This window comes from Aspergillus multicolor (genome assembly GCF_047715735.1).
Source record: "Aspergillus multicolor strain CBS 133.54 unplaced genomic scaffold BDW74scaffold_2, whole genome shotgun sequence".
NCBI lineage: Eukaryota > Fungi > Ascomycota > Eurotiomycetes > Eurotiales > Aspergillaceae > Aspergillus > Aspergillus multicolor.
In genome coordinates, this window is record NW_027395953.1 from 618,451 (window position 1) to 634,080 (window position 15,630).

A 15,630-nucleotide genomic window follows, 5' to 3' on the forward strand; every position below is an offset into this window, starting at 1 on the left:
ATAAGCACAGACCACTTCTGATAGCATAGTCACGTGAATGGTAAATATGGTGTTTGTTTACTGCGGGTCCGGCTTGTTGTGGTGCATCACCACAGAAGAAACATCGCTTTTCTACCCCCACACTTTGAGTTCAATCTCTTCCCGCACATACTTTCGCTGCATTATTTCCCATGCTCAATATTGCCATCGACTCAATATAGATACGACAGCCCAACCTCGTCTATACGGCCATGGATTCGCCGACGAGCACCCGGTCCAGCCCGTCGAAGGCGCTTAATCCCCTATCACCAGAGCGGATGAATCAGCAAACAATGCCGACTTCACCATCATCCGTATCCGATGCTCTGCGCATGCAGCGCAAGAGCCAAAGAGGCCTCTCCGACGTACAAGCCAGAGTCGCATATCTCAACAACTTATCGCGCGCGGATAGCCCAGGAGCGGGAGCCGGCTCAGCATCAGCTGCAGGAACTGCAGCCCTTCAACGAGCCATTCTTGGACGCGAGGAGGCCGAATCAGCTCTATCCCGCGTATCCTCACAACTCTCTGAAGCTCAATCGCGGGAACGGCGGATCAGTGAAAGACTCGAATCGCTATTAGAAGAATTACAAAGCTCCAAAGAACGTCAAGCCCACGAGAGATTGGTATTTGAGAAGGAAATACGGAAAGCTAGGAAGGAGGCTTTCCGCGCTGGGTCTGCGCTCGTGAAAACGCAAGAGGAACTAAAGCACAAGAAAGCTGAGGCGAAGGGGCTAAGCGAGGAAGTACAGTCCGAGCGAGAAGCCAAGGAGAAAGCGAAACAGGAAGCTTTTGAGCGTGCCTATGCTATAGCAGGCTTGACTGAAGAACTTGAAGAAGTTAAGGGCCGACTACGGACGGCAGAAGCGAAGAACCAAGCGATTACCCTTCAACATGCCCGGGCACGCGAGATTAGAAGACTGGAAGCTCCTAGGATGTCTATAGCTGAGGGAGACCTCGCCTTGCTGATGACTCCAAGCCCACGAAAACCTAAGCGACCTTCCGACGCTCTGGGTGATGAGCATGTACCGAAGATAGCAGACCCTGAACCTTCAAACCACGAAGATACGCCTCCGAAGAAACAAATCAAGCTAGCCGAGCCCGCACCTCCATCCCACCAAGATACGCCACCGAAGAAGCTAATCAAACTTTCCGACCCTTTGTCTCCACGATACTCTCAGCAATTCGAAGAGAACTCTCCTCTTACAGTACAAGAGCTTGTTGACAGGTTACAATTAGAACTCCGGTGGGAAAGGAAGGAGAGAATTAACGCAGAAAAAGACGTTGAGTTTATGCAGCTGCAGTGTATGTTCAAGGTATGCGCCTGCCGCGAGCTGGAAAGCTTGGAGAATGAAGCTCGGGCAAACAAGGTGGTCAGCGCAGCTGAGAAGCAGCACCAGTGCCAGATTGATGGAAGCGGAGGTGCCGAAGAGGATACCCACCAGCAACAAGAAACAGTGCCGCCTGAAACAGAGCTCGGGGAAATAGAGACGCGCCAGGAAGATTTCAAGAAGGTTATGAAAGAGCCTAATACGCAGGCCCAAATCGAGGAGCAGGTGGTCCAAAGCCAAATGGATGTGCTGGAAGCGCAGCCCGAACCGGAGGAGAAACTTCAGGAAGATATCCAGACCGACAATCTCCAAGAAGACGAGGTCAAGGCAGAGCAAACCCAGGAAGACGAGGTTATGGAAGATGAAGTCCAGGAGGGAGTTGGAGAACCGCTCATCACATTCTCGCCTGCTACTGGAACTTTCCGCACAATACCCTCACCACTTCGATCACCACAAAAGCAGCCTCAAAACTCTACTCCTCAAGAACTCCAACCTTCGCCAGTCAAATTTGACTTCAGACTGGAAGCTCAATACTCCCCTTCCGCCACTCATGTTCAGAAGTATGAATCCCATCCGCGTGAAGCATTGTCTGAATCAATTTCTCAAAGCGAGGCTTACTCTAGAGATTTGACTCCAGAAGCTCATCCTTCTCCAGTGGCCACTGAAGCGCAGCCGAAATACGAAGAGTTACATCACATCGAGCATGTGAATGAAATCCACAATGTCAAGCGCATCCCGTTGCGCAGTGATAATGAAGCGTACGATTCCTCCGTGATTGCTCCAGGTACTCCCATTAGTCGAGAACAAGCACTGGCCCAAATCAGAGCTCGGCGGGGAAGAACCAGCGAAATGAAGAGGTCTGTTAGCGCCAGCGATGCTGGCTTTCGGGCCGGTGGTCTAAACGTCACTCCGGCACGGCTGGCACGGAGGATTCCTGGCGTTCAGAATGCTACAGATCCGCGAGGTGACGGCGTCAAAAAGAATCGCAGAGACATGAGTGCTCCGATTAGGCCCCTCCGATAACGGCCATTTACTGCAACGCAATCACTGAAGTGGGTGATTTGAATAGTTGTGCCTTGAGATGAAGTTATGCCCAGGCGAATTGTTATGAAAGCTGTCTCCAGATACCCCAGCGTTTTTTTTGCGACATGGCGTTTTTTTTATTGCTGCATACATGGGCATTTTATTTCGATTGATCTCTCTCGCATTGTTTGTGTTGCCTTTTTGGTCTCTTGGAGAAGTTTGGTTTTCACCTATTCCTCGGGCCTTTTGGGCGTTTTATTGGGATGCTTGGATTCCGGTCTCTGTATATCATTCTGGCCAAGAACATACATGCATTGTTCACCGACTACTCTCTTTATATACGCGATGACCTCGCACATTTCCTTTGTTCTACATAAGATAGCTAGTGTCTTCTCCGTCGTCTAGCTTTCGGTACATACTTTTGCGAATCTCATCTACCTAAGAATATTTCTGATTGTCAAGTCTCGCTGCTACTGCTGCGCGGAGGTACAATTCACATCACATCAGCCAAGGTATCATCAGTCCGTTTCAAAGCAGTAGCCATATATAATATATAATATATACAATACCCATGACGGTGGGTTGGGGTCATGGAAAGACTGGACGCTCAACTGGAAGAGAAACGATAAAAGTGACAGATGAGTATAGCATCAAATGATAGAGATCCCACAGCATCTAATCCGTGCACTATCAACGTAAGCATTCCGACCCCACCAGGTGAGGACGAGTTCCTCTACGAAGATCCGGTCTGCTGTGCTCCATGTATCGAGACCCAATTCAGCCATGTCTTCTGCACTGATAATGACAGTGTCAATGTCGCGGACTTGTGTCTCTGGGGAAGAGCCATGGCCGTGGTCTATGAGTGGAAAGGTGTCATCTTCTGCGCTGGGGTTTTCGGCAGTGACTTCATCGGCCACATTTTCGGTATCATCGACTTCGTCTTCATAGGGAATAGAGGTGTTGAGTACTGGACCATCTCCGCTTTGGTCGTCGTGCCGTGCAATAACGTCTGAGAGTGTTGCAAAGATTTGTGTGGTTAGCTGGCGAAAGTACGCAATAAGGGCGATCTCTGGCGGCTGCGTGGGTGTTTGTTCCGGTTGCATGTTTCGTCGTCGGATAGAGCCTGAGGGGGGTTCGGGAAGATTGTCTAAGCTGGCTAGTAGCCTCGCATCCTGTTCGATTTCGTGCTCTTCTTCTTCCTCCTCGGAGAATCCGTCGCGCTTTTCACCGGCCGAGGCCCACCATATGAAGGACGTGTATGCTAGTCGGGTCCACGATAGAGGTTCGACAATGGGGCTGGAAGAAAATGTGGATGCAGCGTCCGAGTTGTCGTCAGCGCCGCTATCTTCAAGATTGGCGTCCTCATCCTTGAATACGCGGCGTAATCCCTTCCGGAGGGTTGTGTAACGCCGTGCATCGCGTTGAGTGGCTTTCAATTCTGTCCGTGGCGGCTGTTTTTTGTCCACAGGGGAAGTAGACACAGTGATAGTCGGATAGGCTTTGTCTGCGGCATCCTTCGCATGAGAAGGAGACAAAGTGACTAGGATGTCAAATAGCTCCGGTTTCAGGCTTAGAACGCTATCTGTGCTGCACGCAATCCAGGCACTATCCCGTTCAGGTTCCGCCGAGCCCTCTATGAAGGACGAGAGGTACGGGATATCATAGACGCCGACATTAAAGAGAGCGCGGGGTCGTAGAGAAGGTAAGCTATCTGAGGGAAGTAAAGGGAGGAGAGAGTTCGGCACTGAAGCTAACAAAGACAAATCGTACACTGTATTATGATCAGCAAATTTCTGAGTAAACAAAGAAGTTTCATACCATAATTACAGGGTATTTGCACCGGCGCTTCTGCCATGAAAAGAACTCTCCTTCGTAGTAATGCTGCTCTATATAAGGGAAATATAAGGGGACCGAACGCATCGAGAAAATCAGGCAGTGACGAAGCTGGGTGGAATGGCGTCAGGGCCGGCCTAGACGTCTCCAGCACAATTGCATCACTGATAGCTCTATGCCTCTGCAAAGGGTCCGGCCTGTCACCGTGGGTTCTCAATCGGAGACTTAGAGGTGACTCCAGCGGCGAGTCGGGTACTGCCGACATGTCATTTGCGGATAATTCGTGGGTCTCCCAGTACCCTGATAATTGGTGCGTGTCGAATTCATGCTCAGAGTAGCGCCTGCCAAGCGGCGCATTTGTTAAGCTTTGTTGCAGGAATTGTAAGAGCCGTATATTACTTACTGGGCTAGTTCCTTCAATTTCGAAGCGTGCCGCCAACTCTTGCCCAGCCTTCCAGAGCTCAGAGGTACCAGGACGCCGATCGAAAACATCTTTGCATTGCGCTCCGATTCATCTGCGGGCTGGTTGAGGAATGCGCTGATGCCGGCATAGTCTTCGTGAACGAAATAACTAGCCAAGGATGCGGTTAGTAAGATGAGACATTGTGTCCAGCTTCCATACATACACTAAGTCTTCAGAGACATTGTGCAAACCCGACGGTAATGACTTGTACTCAACAGCTCCTTCGATCTCGACTATTCCCAGCACTATCAGTTGTCCGCAACGATGATCGCATTAGGGTCAACTAACCACCGGGTATGGTGCGTTTCCAAGTTACCATGTACCTGAGAATCACCCGAGGTTAGCGAGGGGAGAAATAGAGCAGGACTGTCTGAGCTCACCCAGCCTTTATATCAAAATGGATTACGAAGAGCGCCGCGATGCCCGGCGGTGCCTCAGCAGCTGGGGTGCGGGGTACATCAAGTCCCAAGGACTTCGTTTTCACTGATTGACAGTCCATGGCGCTGTCACGCGTCAGGTAAAGACGATTAAGGCCCCATGAGACCTTTCAGGTAGGACAGAATCAGTGAACCGGCTGCATTGGTGATGGGAGACGGACTGACGACGACAGCAGAATACGGGGCTGCGGAGACGTTGCCGGTCGGATTGGAGCTGCTGCTAGAAGGCGTACTAACTGCAAACGGTTAGGACTGAAGTATCACCACTATCCCTGTTTGGGAGCTCATGTTGATGATCATCACGATTCTGTCCAGGAACCAACCTCAGCTCTGCAGGAACAATTCTCAAATCTTTCCTCATCAGTGTCTCTGCGAGCACTAGGCACAATACCTCGAGCACAACCACTATGGATATTTCTCGGCACCCCTATTATCCTGTTGACGCGCGTATTATTGATTATGCCTCTAATGAAGCGTCTGTTCTCGGTCTGATAGCTACTGCAAGCATGGACTGTTCGGCTCTTCTAGGGGCTACGTTGCTGCTGAGTATCTGGGTGCAACCAAAGTTGAGGAAAGCAGACAGAATTGCTATCTTATGGTTTGTTCTCTGTACGAGCTTAACACTAATCTCATCATGTCTAGAGGTGGGTGCTAACATTTGAAATTCAACAGCGGGCACACTCCATTGCTTCTTCGAAGGCTATTTTATGATCAATCATAGCCGTATGGGTCCTGCTCAGGATTTTTTCGGTCAATTGTGGAAGGAGTATGCGCTCTCTGATTCGCGCTACTTAACGTCCGACACCCTAGTCCTTTGCATGGAGACAATTACAGTAGTGAGTGCGGGCGTTTGTGCAAGTCATGTATTACGCCTTTCGCTAATATGATCAAAAAGGTTCTTTGGGGGCCATTATGCTTTGCAGTCGCTTATGCGATCCTCTCAGACCACTCTCTGCGTCATCCATTGCAAATAATCGTTTGCGTGGCTCATCTGTACGGCGACACGCTCTACTTTGCGACCAGTATGTATGATGATCATGTCCATCAACGGCCGTATTGTCGACCTGAGCTCTTTTACTTCTGGGTTTATTACTTTGGGATGAACTTTATCTGGATTGTTGTCCCAGGCAGTAAGATATCCTCTATTCATGAGCCTGCGGGCCACGAATTAATGCTCGCGCAGTTTATCTATACCAAAGCATGAAAACAATCTCGCGTGCTATGAAGCAAGTCGACAATACATCTCAATCTCGCAAATTCCAATGACTCATTCGGATCCCCATTCGGCTGGTCGGCTCACATGTTTGAGCCCCCGGCACACCTTGTTCCGGCATCGAACATAAACAACCACAATAATCCCAACAGATTAAGCTATTTGACACAAGTACTACGTCTTCGAGAATTCAAAGCCATATCTCTCAGTCTGGCTCTGCCTTCATCCCCTCCCCGGGCAATTTTTGACTAAGTCTGCGCCATTTCGGTCGTTGTCTCCTTTTCCTTCAAGATCACTTTGCCCTGACGCAAAGCTGCGATTGCGACGTAGGCCACACCAAACACTCCCGCAACCACTGCATAAGCAATGGCTCCTCCCGTGGTGTTATCGGCTAATTTGAGGCCAGTACCACCGTTGATGAGCCCCAGCAGCAAAAAGACGCGCCCAATCCAGATATGGACATGTGTCCATATTCCGGCTGCTTGCGTCTTTTTGAATTGATGATGGTGCCAAAGACCAATAAACGGCTGAATCAAAAGAAAAACAACGATAACCGTACCGAGGATGGTATGGCCGTTGTTATGCAGCTTGTACAAATGTCAGCTGTCATGCGAGGGCTATGGCCAGAAGTAATAGCAATTCAACGGATGGCATACCCTGTCAAGGATCTTTCCAACCTGGATCCCAGTGGCCAGACCGACGATCATCAAAACATAAGCCAATAACTGGCAGCAAATATGAGCATACACGCCGTACTTCGATCGGATCACGCGCAGAAGAATGGCGCCAAGGGGAAAGATGACGCCGAACGCAATACCCATTGCCACACCATGGGCTTTGGCAAATGCTGGTACTAGGTGGAGATCTTCATAAATGATCCCAGGCGGTAGTTGCGGCGGCCCATCTAGTGACGCTCCTTCTTGTGTAGCGCAAGGTGCTGCGAGTGACACTGCGAATGCGAATTGGTTAATATTAGTTCCCTGAGAGGTATCGGTTCTGAGAAACATACACCACACCCAGAAAGGGAAGCTCCACAAAGTCAAGACGCGGTACATGACGTTCGATAATCAAGAAGCTCAATTTCTGAAAACTTTGAGAATCTGATCTAGCCCGGTGCCGGCTTCAGGCGACGCAAATGGCCATTTTATACGTCGCAATCTCATTTTTTTCCCAACGCATTGCTAGACAATTCGCTGATTAGCATTGAGGTGAAGAGTTGAGTTATTCCAACAAGTGTCGTTGCTGGCGTCTTCCGAATAATCAATCAAACATCGAAATAGTTCCAAGTTACCGAGAATTGCGAGGCTCGGATCTTGTCGTTGACACAGCCACAACATGAAGGGCCAATCAGCCGCTCTGGTTATGACGAGGCACCGAGAAAGGCGAGGTTTCCCAGTTGCCCAGATGTCCCCGGAGCCACCGCCAGGACCTCGTATTCGAGTCTTGGTGTCTGAGTCTTGAGGTATGGTGACTTGTTGCAGAAGCCACCCCTCGGTTGGCGCTTTCCCCACCAGATAGGTAATGCCAGGAGATCACCTTCTTCAACGCCAGTCCTATGTCGAAAGGAAGTCAGTGACGAGGGTTGTCGCCGAGTTTTGCGGCAATCATACCTGGTTCTTTTGATCGTTAGATTTCATACAAATCGTACTCCTACGAATCAGCTAGGATGAACTATTCACTCAGCGTGATTGCGCCAAAACCGCTATCTTCATCGTCACCGTCAACCGCCTCAACGCCTCCCGATTATGCCGTCTTGAAGCCAAAATCTTGCCTTGCATGCCGCAAAAGAAAGGTTCGATGTGACAGGCAGCTTCCATGCACGAACTGCTCCCGATGGTCCATCGAATGTATTTTTCCGTCCCCAATTCGCAAATGCCCGCGAGCTCGGACCAAACCTGATGCAAACTCGTCTAGCGATCAGGCATTGCGTGATAAAATTCGCACGCTCGAAGCGAAGGTTTTGGGCTTGACTAAAATGATCAACACTCAAGCTAGCAGGATACAGTCCCTGAACTCGCCGAGTGGCTCACTTTTCCCATCAAGCCACACTTGGGCGCATGCTACCGCGCCATTACACCCATCATCGGACCAAGGGCGGAAATACTGGCAAATCTTTTTGGAGAGGGTCGATCCGCTAATCAAGGTGGTACACCAACCTAGTGCATTTCAGATCCTCCGAAGTGGCTTGAATGATCCAACGTTATTAGCTGAGGGTGAAGGCGCTCTGCTGCAGGTGTTCTACCTTGCTTGCGTCTCGTCAATGGATGCAACAGACGTACAATCTAGCTTACGAATGTCTAAGAGTACAGCACTCTCCACTTACCGGATGGCCGCTGAACAAGCTTTAGCCAGGTCAGGGTTCATGACCACCAGTAGCTGGACAATGATGCAGGCTCTTGTTCTCTTCATCGCGCTAAGTCGCCTTCAGAACGACCACAAGTCTGCCTGGAACTTAGCCGGGCTAGCAGAGCGTCTAGATGTATCAATGGAAGAAGATAACTCGATCTTTGGGGCCGAGATGCGACGGCGCATCCGGTGGCACCTTTGGTATCTGGACCGTCGCATACGAGATGACCGTGGCCAAAGCTTAACCCTACCCAGCCACTCCACCATGCCCCCCTTTAGCGTTGAATTACCTTTCAACTGCCATGACTCGGAGCTCGGTGTAGGCATGATGGCTCCTCCCATCGATCAGACTGGCTGGACAACAATGAGCTTCTGTCTCCTCCGGTATGACCTTGCGACCACCGAACGGATAGTTGAGAGTGATGCACCCTGGGCTCTCAAAGTAAACGCCGTCAAAGATTGCCAACACCGGGTTCAGTCCAATTACTTGAGGTACTGTGACGGCACCGAGTCGATTCATTGGCTAGCTTCTCACATTTCCTACGTGATGATAAACGAAATGTGGATGAAGCTTTACAGCCCGCAGTTCACCACTATAGCCTTAACCGACCCCCTCGAAGACACTGTCAGAAATCAGCTGTTTGATGCCGCTATTGATATTTTGGATACACGCAAACGATTAGAGGATGAGACTGCCTCACGAAAGTGGGAGTGGACGCTTGGTGGTTACTTTCAATATGTGCCATTGACATTCCTATTGAATGAACTCCATTGGCGCCAGGTTGACCCTCGTGTGGATGCAGCCTGGGATGTTGCTGAGAGATCATTCCAACGTTTGTCCGACGACGCGAAGAAATCTGCCCATGGGGTCATGCTATCCGAGCTCATGTCCAGCGCCTTGCTCGCGAAGCAGGAAGCGGCCAGTTCTCAGGTGGTGCCAGACTCTTACTTTAGTTCTGAACGAACTATCTTCGATGACTTCCTTGTCGAGTCAGCCTACGCCAATGCCATCGATACTGTGCCTTCCGATTTGTTCCAGTTAGGGTTACCGGCTGAGTGGGCTGTTCACCCTTCTTAATATGAGTATGCGTGCCGCGGATATTTCAGGACTCTGTTATTTTCTGTATTCTGCTGATCTCGCTTTGTTCTGGTCGATAATTTTGGCGATCTCCTTGTCTAGTGTTCAAAGTGCTGCATCTAATCATGCATGATTTTGCGTTTCCTAGAAGCTTATAGTCCGAATCTACACAGCCCTAACCTATGCATTTGATAGATTGACGTAGAACACCATGGAATCAACATTATCCATACTGGCGGTCTAGTGAGCTGTGAGCGGTATGCTCTACCTGCAAATGTGCGGAGTATCTGGCTCTTTAGACCGCTACCACGGTAGGAGGTAGGTAGGACCAAGATCCGCTCCATCACAAGCTTTGATTCGAAGCGGACTTGACTTCGTCCTCCACGGCCCCATCCCACACGGCTCCAATCTCCATCTTCCAGCCTCCTCAAATTCGATCCATCTCCTTTGACTTCAGCGAATGAATGGCGGTCGCAGAGGCCTCTCTGCTCGGTGACGTGTCGGACCCGGCGTCGGATGTTGTTTCTGGCCAGGACAATGACGTCTGGAGCCCCCCGAGGCGCCTGCAGGCAGCTTAAAGTTGCTGCCCGAGCAGGATCGGAGGACATAAAACAAGACCGCAGGAGCTTTGATTTTCGACTCACGGTCTGAAGATCGGCCGAACCCGAAATAGAACCGATTCAATTCGGTCACTCAGTCGACAATTATGCAGTCCGGCCGGTGGATCAACGGTCGGTCGTGACTCGCGAGTCGCGAGGCGAGAGTCGACGTGGTCGCCTGCACGATCATGGTCGCAGGCAGGGCCACAGGCAAATCAATCGATTCAGCAATAAGCCTCCTAGCGCCTCTGGGGCGTGAGACAATATAATTGACTGAAGCTCGCGGATGAGATCCCCGTTGGCTCCTTTGGCGCCTGATCTGAAGCTCTGGTGCTGATCGCTGGTTTCCCCGGCAGCCCTCGCACTAACTGGCCTGGACTTGTACACAGCAGGATTTGTATACCGCCAGCAAAGAAAGCATTGATAATGCGATAGAGAGATCACTTCTACTGCTAGAATCAAGAGCGGTGTTTCTTGCCCCTGTCCTGGCTGGGATTGTCCTGGTGATTCATTCAGCTGACGGTCGCTGGGCCTGTCATTCGACCCCCTATCATTCCTCAAGAGTCTCGCCCGCTCCGATTTCTGCCTCGTTCAGCTCCCTGCTTCTGACGCCGGCCCTTGTTGTTCCCACGATCGCATTTGTTTCCAGCTGGGCTTCCTTTCTTCTCTGTCTGGTGTCGCAACAAGACCCTTGTTTTGCCATCGGTTCGGCTAAGGTATGCCTTGAATCAGTGAGTGTTATTCATCTGTAAACAAACTGCCTCTTCGGAAATGACGTCGCCGGGTTGGCCTCAACTATCGGCAGAAGAGCAAACGATAACAACGAAACAAACAAGAATAATCAGCTCTTGACATCTTGAGGATGCAGTCGCATGCTGTCTCGGATAAGTATTGCAGTATGCTAACGTTTGTTGTCGCTCGCAGCCCCAATGCCGACGCCTGCCAATTCCAAGTCCCCCGCCAGCCGCGGGGCCACCAAAACTTCGCCGATTAAGTCAAAGCCCCTCGATATCGGCAAACCCTTGGGTCTCTACGACACCAACTCCGTGCGAGCAAAGGTTCGGAAGTGGCAACAACAGGGCGGCGGAGTAGTCACCGCCGATGATGTTATCTACTATGAGGATGACGATGAAAATATTTCGACTCCCGAATCGAAGCCGAAGCCTACAAACATTACATCAAGGAAGCGAAGCAAGAGTACACCGCGAAAACGGTTAGTTAGTGATGAACACTGGAAGCTGAATCGGTCGTCAACGCAGGCGCCTGGAGCTAAACCATCAGCACCGAGGCGTGGGCGCATCGCGGAGTACACTACAAACGAGCCAATACGCTCACCACGATCAACAAAAGGCGATGATATAGAACCACCTCTACTGTCTCCGCGGCTGTCTCCGCAAAAGCACCGAGACGACATCAAAGAACGCGCAACTTCACCACGGGCTCTAAGGGAACGACGGAAGTCACATGCCGCCGGCGATATCGATTCAATCATAGCAAAGCTTGAGAAGGAGCATACTTCCCATGGAAAATCTTCAAAACCTGCATCGCGTCCGTCAACAGCGGACAAGAAACTATCAAGCACAATATCAGAGCCCGCGCAAAGCCCAAAAAAGAAAGACCCAGTCTTAGACTACGACTCCGAATGGGCGGCTAGTGAAGCAGATTTCTCGGAATTATCGAGGCGGCGTGCACGAGGCGCACCTCATGCTTCAAAGGGGCGCACTCCAGCTAAGCCTCCCAAAGGTGGCATCCTTGGGCAGATTGTTGATGAATCGAGAAAGATGTTCAGCAAACCAGAGCCGAAACCGGAGCCGCCTAAGCAACCGGCTCCAAATCGGGGTGCTAAGATCGAAGCATGGTTGTCAGATACACAGGACCCATTCCTGGACGATAAGAACTCGGATGTCGAGATTCCCGCACCGCTTAGGACGAGAAGGAAGAAACGCATCGAAATCGTGGACGAGCCAGCGGAAGGAGATTCAAGTCGACTCACTAGCCCTGAGCCTTCGGGTAGCAGCGACCTCTCTCAGAAAACGTCCGTACGAGATAAAAGCGGAGAGACTGCGTCTAGCGCCGAGAGACGAAAATCAAAAGATGATAAGTCCAGTACTAAAGGGTCGCAGAGAGACGTCTCGCCAACTCCCCGGAGACGGAAAACCAGCGAGAGGAAATTTAGCGAAAAGAAACATAGCCGATCATCCTCCGGTACAAGTAAAGAAAGCAACCGCAAGCTTGACCAAAAAGAAAAAGCCTCTGAGGCCATGGCCTCTTCTCTACCTGAAAAGCGCGAAATCTCTGGCAACAAAGGAAAACAGCACAAATCCAGCACTGGTAGCCACCGCCTGTCAACAATCGCATCGATAGAGTCTATGGGCGCACGAGGCACGGAAGCGAAAGCATCTGAAGGAACGGAGAAGAAAAGAGATTCTTCTCAGACCACTTTCGCAAGCGAGGAAAGAGACAAGGTTGATCCCGATTCGCTAACTATGGTTTCATCCCAGATGAAGAAACTCACGACACATGATGACTTGATATCCGTTCTTTCGACATCCACCACGAGAAGTAGGAGCCTCCGGTCTGCGAGGAGTCTTCGAAACAAAAACCGAAACCCCACAGTCGCAGATATCTTGAAGGAGCTATCCCTGGATGAAGCGAAGTATATGCGCGAGCTCAGAACCCTTGTGGGCGGAGTGATTCCGGTGCTCTTGACCTGTGTCCTTTCCCGCTCCGACTCGGCCATTGCTGCTGGACTCTTTCGGCCTTCAGCGGATCCACAAGACGAGCTCACTTTTACGAAGCCAATTGTGAACATGGGAGTTGCTATTGAACGACTGAAACTCTTACACAAGCGGATTCCGCTAGAAGCTGCAGATGGGTTACTTCAGTGGGCACAGGGTGCCCAGAAGGTGTACCGCGAATATCTCAAAGCTTGGCGATTAGGGTTCAAAGACGTGGTGGTCAATCTGGCCCCTTTGGAAGAGGGCGAGGAGACGAAGGATGCTGATACAAAAAGCCTTGATGATGGAATGTCTAGGGATGAGAACGGTGATATTGTGGACGCTGATGGGCAGAAAGTCGATGTTGCATTTCTGCTAAAGCGGCCTCTGGTACGCCTGAAATATCTCGCAAAGACTTTCAAAGGCATCAACATGCTTGAGCCTTCCCCTAAGGCCGAAGAGGTTGCTATGAGCTACCAAAATCTTGTGGCAGAGGCCCGTCGCCGTGCGCGAGAAGAAAGGGCCAGGCTTGAGGATGAGTCGGCTTCCGCTGTTGACTCGAGTCGCGCGCGTGATCCTGAAACTTTGGGTGCTTTGACCGGAGTCACCGTGGACAAGACTCGCCGGGTTCGCGCTCGTGATTTCTTCAACTTGTCGCTCTACCATTCGAGTGGCCAAGTCATCGACTGTCGTGCTGAGATACTGTTCCGAGATAACGCTGCTGAGCATGGACCTGGAGGAGACTTGCTTATCTGCGAAGTTGACCATGCCGACCGTTGGTTGCTTTTCCCTCCCATTGACATTGCATGCGTTTCTGCGCGAAATGGGGATAAAAAGGGAGAGATAGTGCTCATGATCCGCAGCGCCCCAGGACAGGAACGGCGCTTCGAAGAACTCTTATCCCTGCAGATTGATGAAGAAGACGTGGGAATGGAATGGATTCAAATGCTGGGTAGAACCCCTGTTCCACCTGCCATCTCTCGGTCCCAGAGCTTTATCGAACGCGCAAGGCAAAGACAGCGCGCACAGACAGTTTCTTGGCCTAATGAAGTCAAGGAGGCCCAGCAAACTCCTCCCAGCCCGACTAACGTTGCCATCCCTATTGGAGAGAAGCCAACATCTTCGCGTGCATCACGACGCTCCTGGACTGCGAAGGCGTGGTCAGACCCCAGCGCCACCGATTCGTTGGCGGCTACCGAGTCGCAGATCTCGTCACAGACCGATATCACTCGCGAATCGGATTACGATGCTGCAGAGTCGGAAGCATCAAAACCTTCCACAAATACCCAATCGATCCTTCACTCGCGAGACCCGCGAAAACTCGTTATTGGCGATGATAAATCTCTTCAAGGCCTCAAACGCTCTGGTGCCAAGAGAATATCTAAATATGGAGAACTTGGCCCCCAGAGCCCTCTTTCGCCAACCGGTGCGACCCCTTCAACTCCATCTCGGAGCCGTGATGAAGTACAACCTGCCGAACAGACCGCATCGCACCATCAGAAACAGGCCACTCCGAAAACACCCACCGGGGCTGAAACTGGGGAGAGCCCGCGAGTATCGTCGGTGCCTTCAGCGGTTCTTCCTTCCATTCCGAAGCTTCGCCAAGGTAGTAGCACTTCGTATATACCGGACCCTGAACCGGAAGAGGATTATGATCTAGACTACAACGTCATTCCGGAAACTCCGACGAAGAGCAAGAGACATTCTCGCTCCGGCTCCGAATCTGACGCGTCGAATGGAGATGAGCCTCCACCGCCTCCTCCCCATTCGCGCTCGCCAAGTTCCACCAGTTCTAGCCTGACAGGCACCCCTGTTTTGAGTCCAACTGCTGCTGGGCGCATTAGGCGGCGGGGCTCGTCACCCTTGAAGCACGAATATGAGCCTTCCACCGCGTCGGATTCTTATTCTGACTCCGACACTTCTACCGTGCGCCGCTATGACATGTATTCTGATTCGGATTCCGTCACGGACAGTTCAGACGAGGATTCTGAAGACGAGATCCCGTCCAGAGTACGATCGAGGGCCGCTCGGGGTGCTGTTAGACCCGATGAACAAGACTCTGAGCTAAGCACTCTGTCCTTGACAAACTCGACTAGTCAAGCCGGTTATCGATCCGTTCCGTCTCAGCCAAGCAAGTCGTCTTCCGCCATTGCCACCGTTTTTGCTTGGTCGGATAAGGGCTCCTGGGATAGCATCTTCCCGGATGAGTGCAAGATCATCATCAGCCCCGGACTTGTTGAAGCTTATGAGATGAAGGATGGCCCACTTGCAAACGGCGATGATGGAGCTAAAACCGTTCGTCCGATCGTTGCTCTCGAGTTAACACCGCTGGTCCCTATCCGCCGTGGAACGGCTATTGACATTAGCATCCGCTCTCCTCCCACCACGCGATCCAGAGTAACCTGGAGCAACAACATCATGTTCCGCTCTCGGAACGCAGAGGAATGCGAAGTCCTATATGGCCTGATCAACCAAGCCCGTACCAACAACCCGACCTACATCGCACTCCAAAATGCTAGAGGGCCCTTGGACGATCTTCCCGCCCCATTGGAACGTGCGACCAAGAGCTCTGGCC

At 51.2% G+C, this 15,630-nt stretch overlaps 6 protein-coding genes across 6 annotated transcripts; 4 read left to right on the forward strand and 2 right to left on the reverse strand.

Annotated features, from left to right (window-relative positions):
- Positions 1–106: 106 nt before the first annotated feature.
- BDW74DRAFT_44268 (uncharacterized protein) lies at positions 107–2,694 on the forward strand. The gene has a single exon (XM_073732799.1). It carries the CDS (start codon positions 231–233, stop codon positions 2,367–2,369), a length of 2,139 nt encoding a protein of 712 aa, XP_073588534.1. The 5' UTR covers positions 107–230; the 3' UTR covers positions 2,370–2,694.
- On the forward strand, positions 2,224–2,897 carry BDW74DRAFT_44274 (uncharacterized protein). The gene has a single exon (XM_073732801.1). It carries the CDS (start codon positions 2,436–2,438, stop codon positions 2,772–2,774), a length of 339 nt encoding a protein of 112 aa, XP_073588535.1. The 5' UTR covers positions 2,224–2,435; the 3' UTR covers positions 2,775–2,897.
- On the reverse strand, positions 2,695–5,252 carry BDW74DRAFT_44270 (uncharacterized protein). Its single transcript, XM_073732800.1, has 6 exons — positions 5,046–5,252; positions 4,954–4,988; positions 4,829–4,898; positions 4,606–4,773; positions 4,188–4,543; positions 2,695–4,140 (listed from the first exon to the last, which is right to left on the reverse strand). The coding sequence occupies exons 1-6, from the start codon at positions 5,162–5,164 to the stop codon at positions 3,020–3,022; spliced, it is 1,869 nt and encodes a 622-aa protein (XP_073588536.1). The 5' UTR covers positions 5,165–5,252; the 3' UTR covers positions 2,695–3,019.
- Positions 5,253–5,419: 167 nt separating this feature from the next.
- BDW74DRAFT_44305 (EXPERA domain-containing protein) lies at positions 5,420–6,650 on the forward strand. Its single transcript, XM_073732804.1, has 4 exons — positions 5,420–5,711; positions 5,775–5,938; positions 5,998–6,232; positions 6,286–6,650. Exons 1-4 carry the CDS (start codon positions 5,510–5,512, stop codon positions 6,366–6,368), a joined length of 684 nt encoding a protein of 227 aa, XP_073588537.1. The 5' UTR covers positions 5,420–5,509; the 3' UTR covers positions 6,369–6,650.
- Positions 6,408–7,846, reverse strand: BDW74DRAFT_44292 (cytochrome b561 domain-containing protein). The gene is made up of 3 exons (XM_073732802.1): positions 7,325–7,846; positions 6,972–7,264; positions 6,408–6,902 (listed from the first exon to the last, which is right to left on the reverse strand). Exons 1-3 carry the CDS (start codon positions 7,368–7,370, stop codon positions 6,564–6,566), a joined length of 678 nt encoding a protein of 225 aa, XP_073588538.1. The 5' UTR covers positions 7,371–7,846; the 3' UTR covers positions 6,408–6,563.
- A 14-nt stretch (positions 7,847–7,860) lies between these two features.
- BDW74DRAFT_44300 (uncharacterized protein) lies at positions 7,861–9,815 on the forward strand. The gene has a single exon (XM_073732803.1). The coding sequence runs from the start codon at positions 7,982–7,984 to the stop codon at positions 9,737–9,739; it is 1,758 nt and encodes a 585-aa protein (XP_073588539.1). The 5' UTR covers positions 7,861–7,981; the 3' UTR covers positions 9,740–9,815.
- Positions 9,816–15,630: the final 5,815 nt, after the last annotated feature.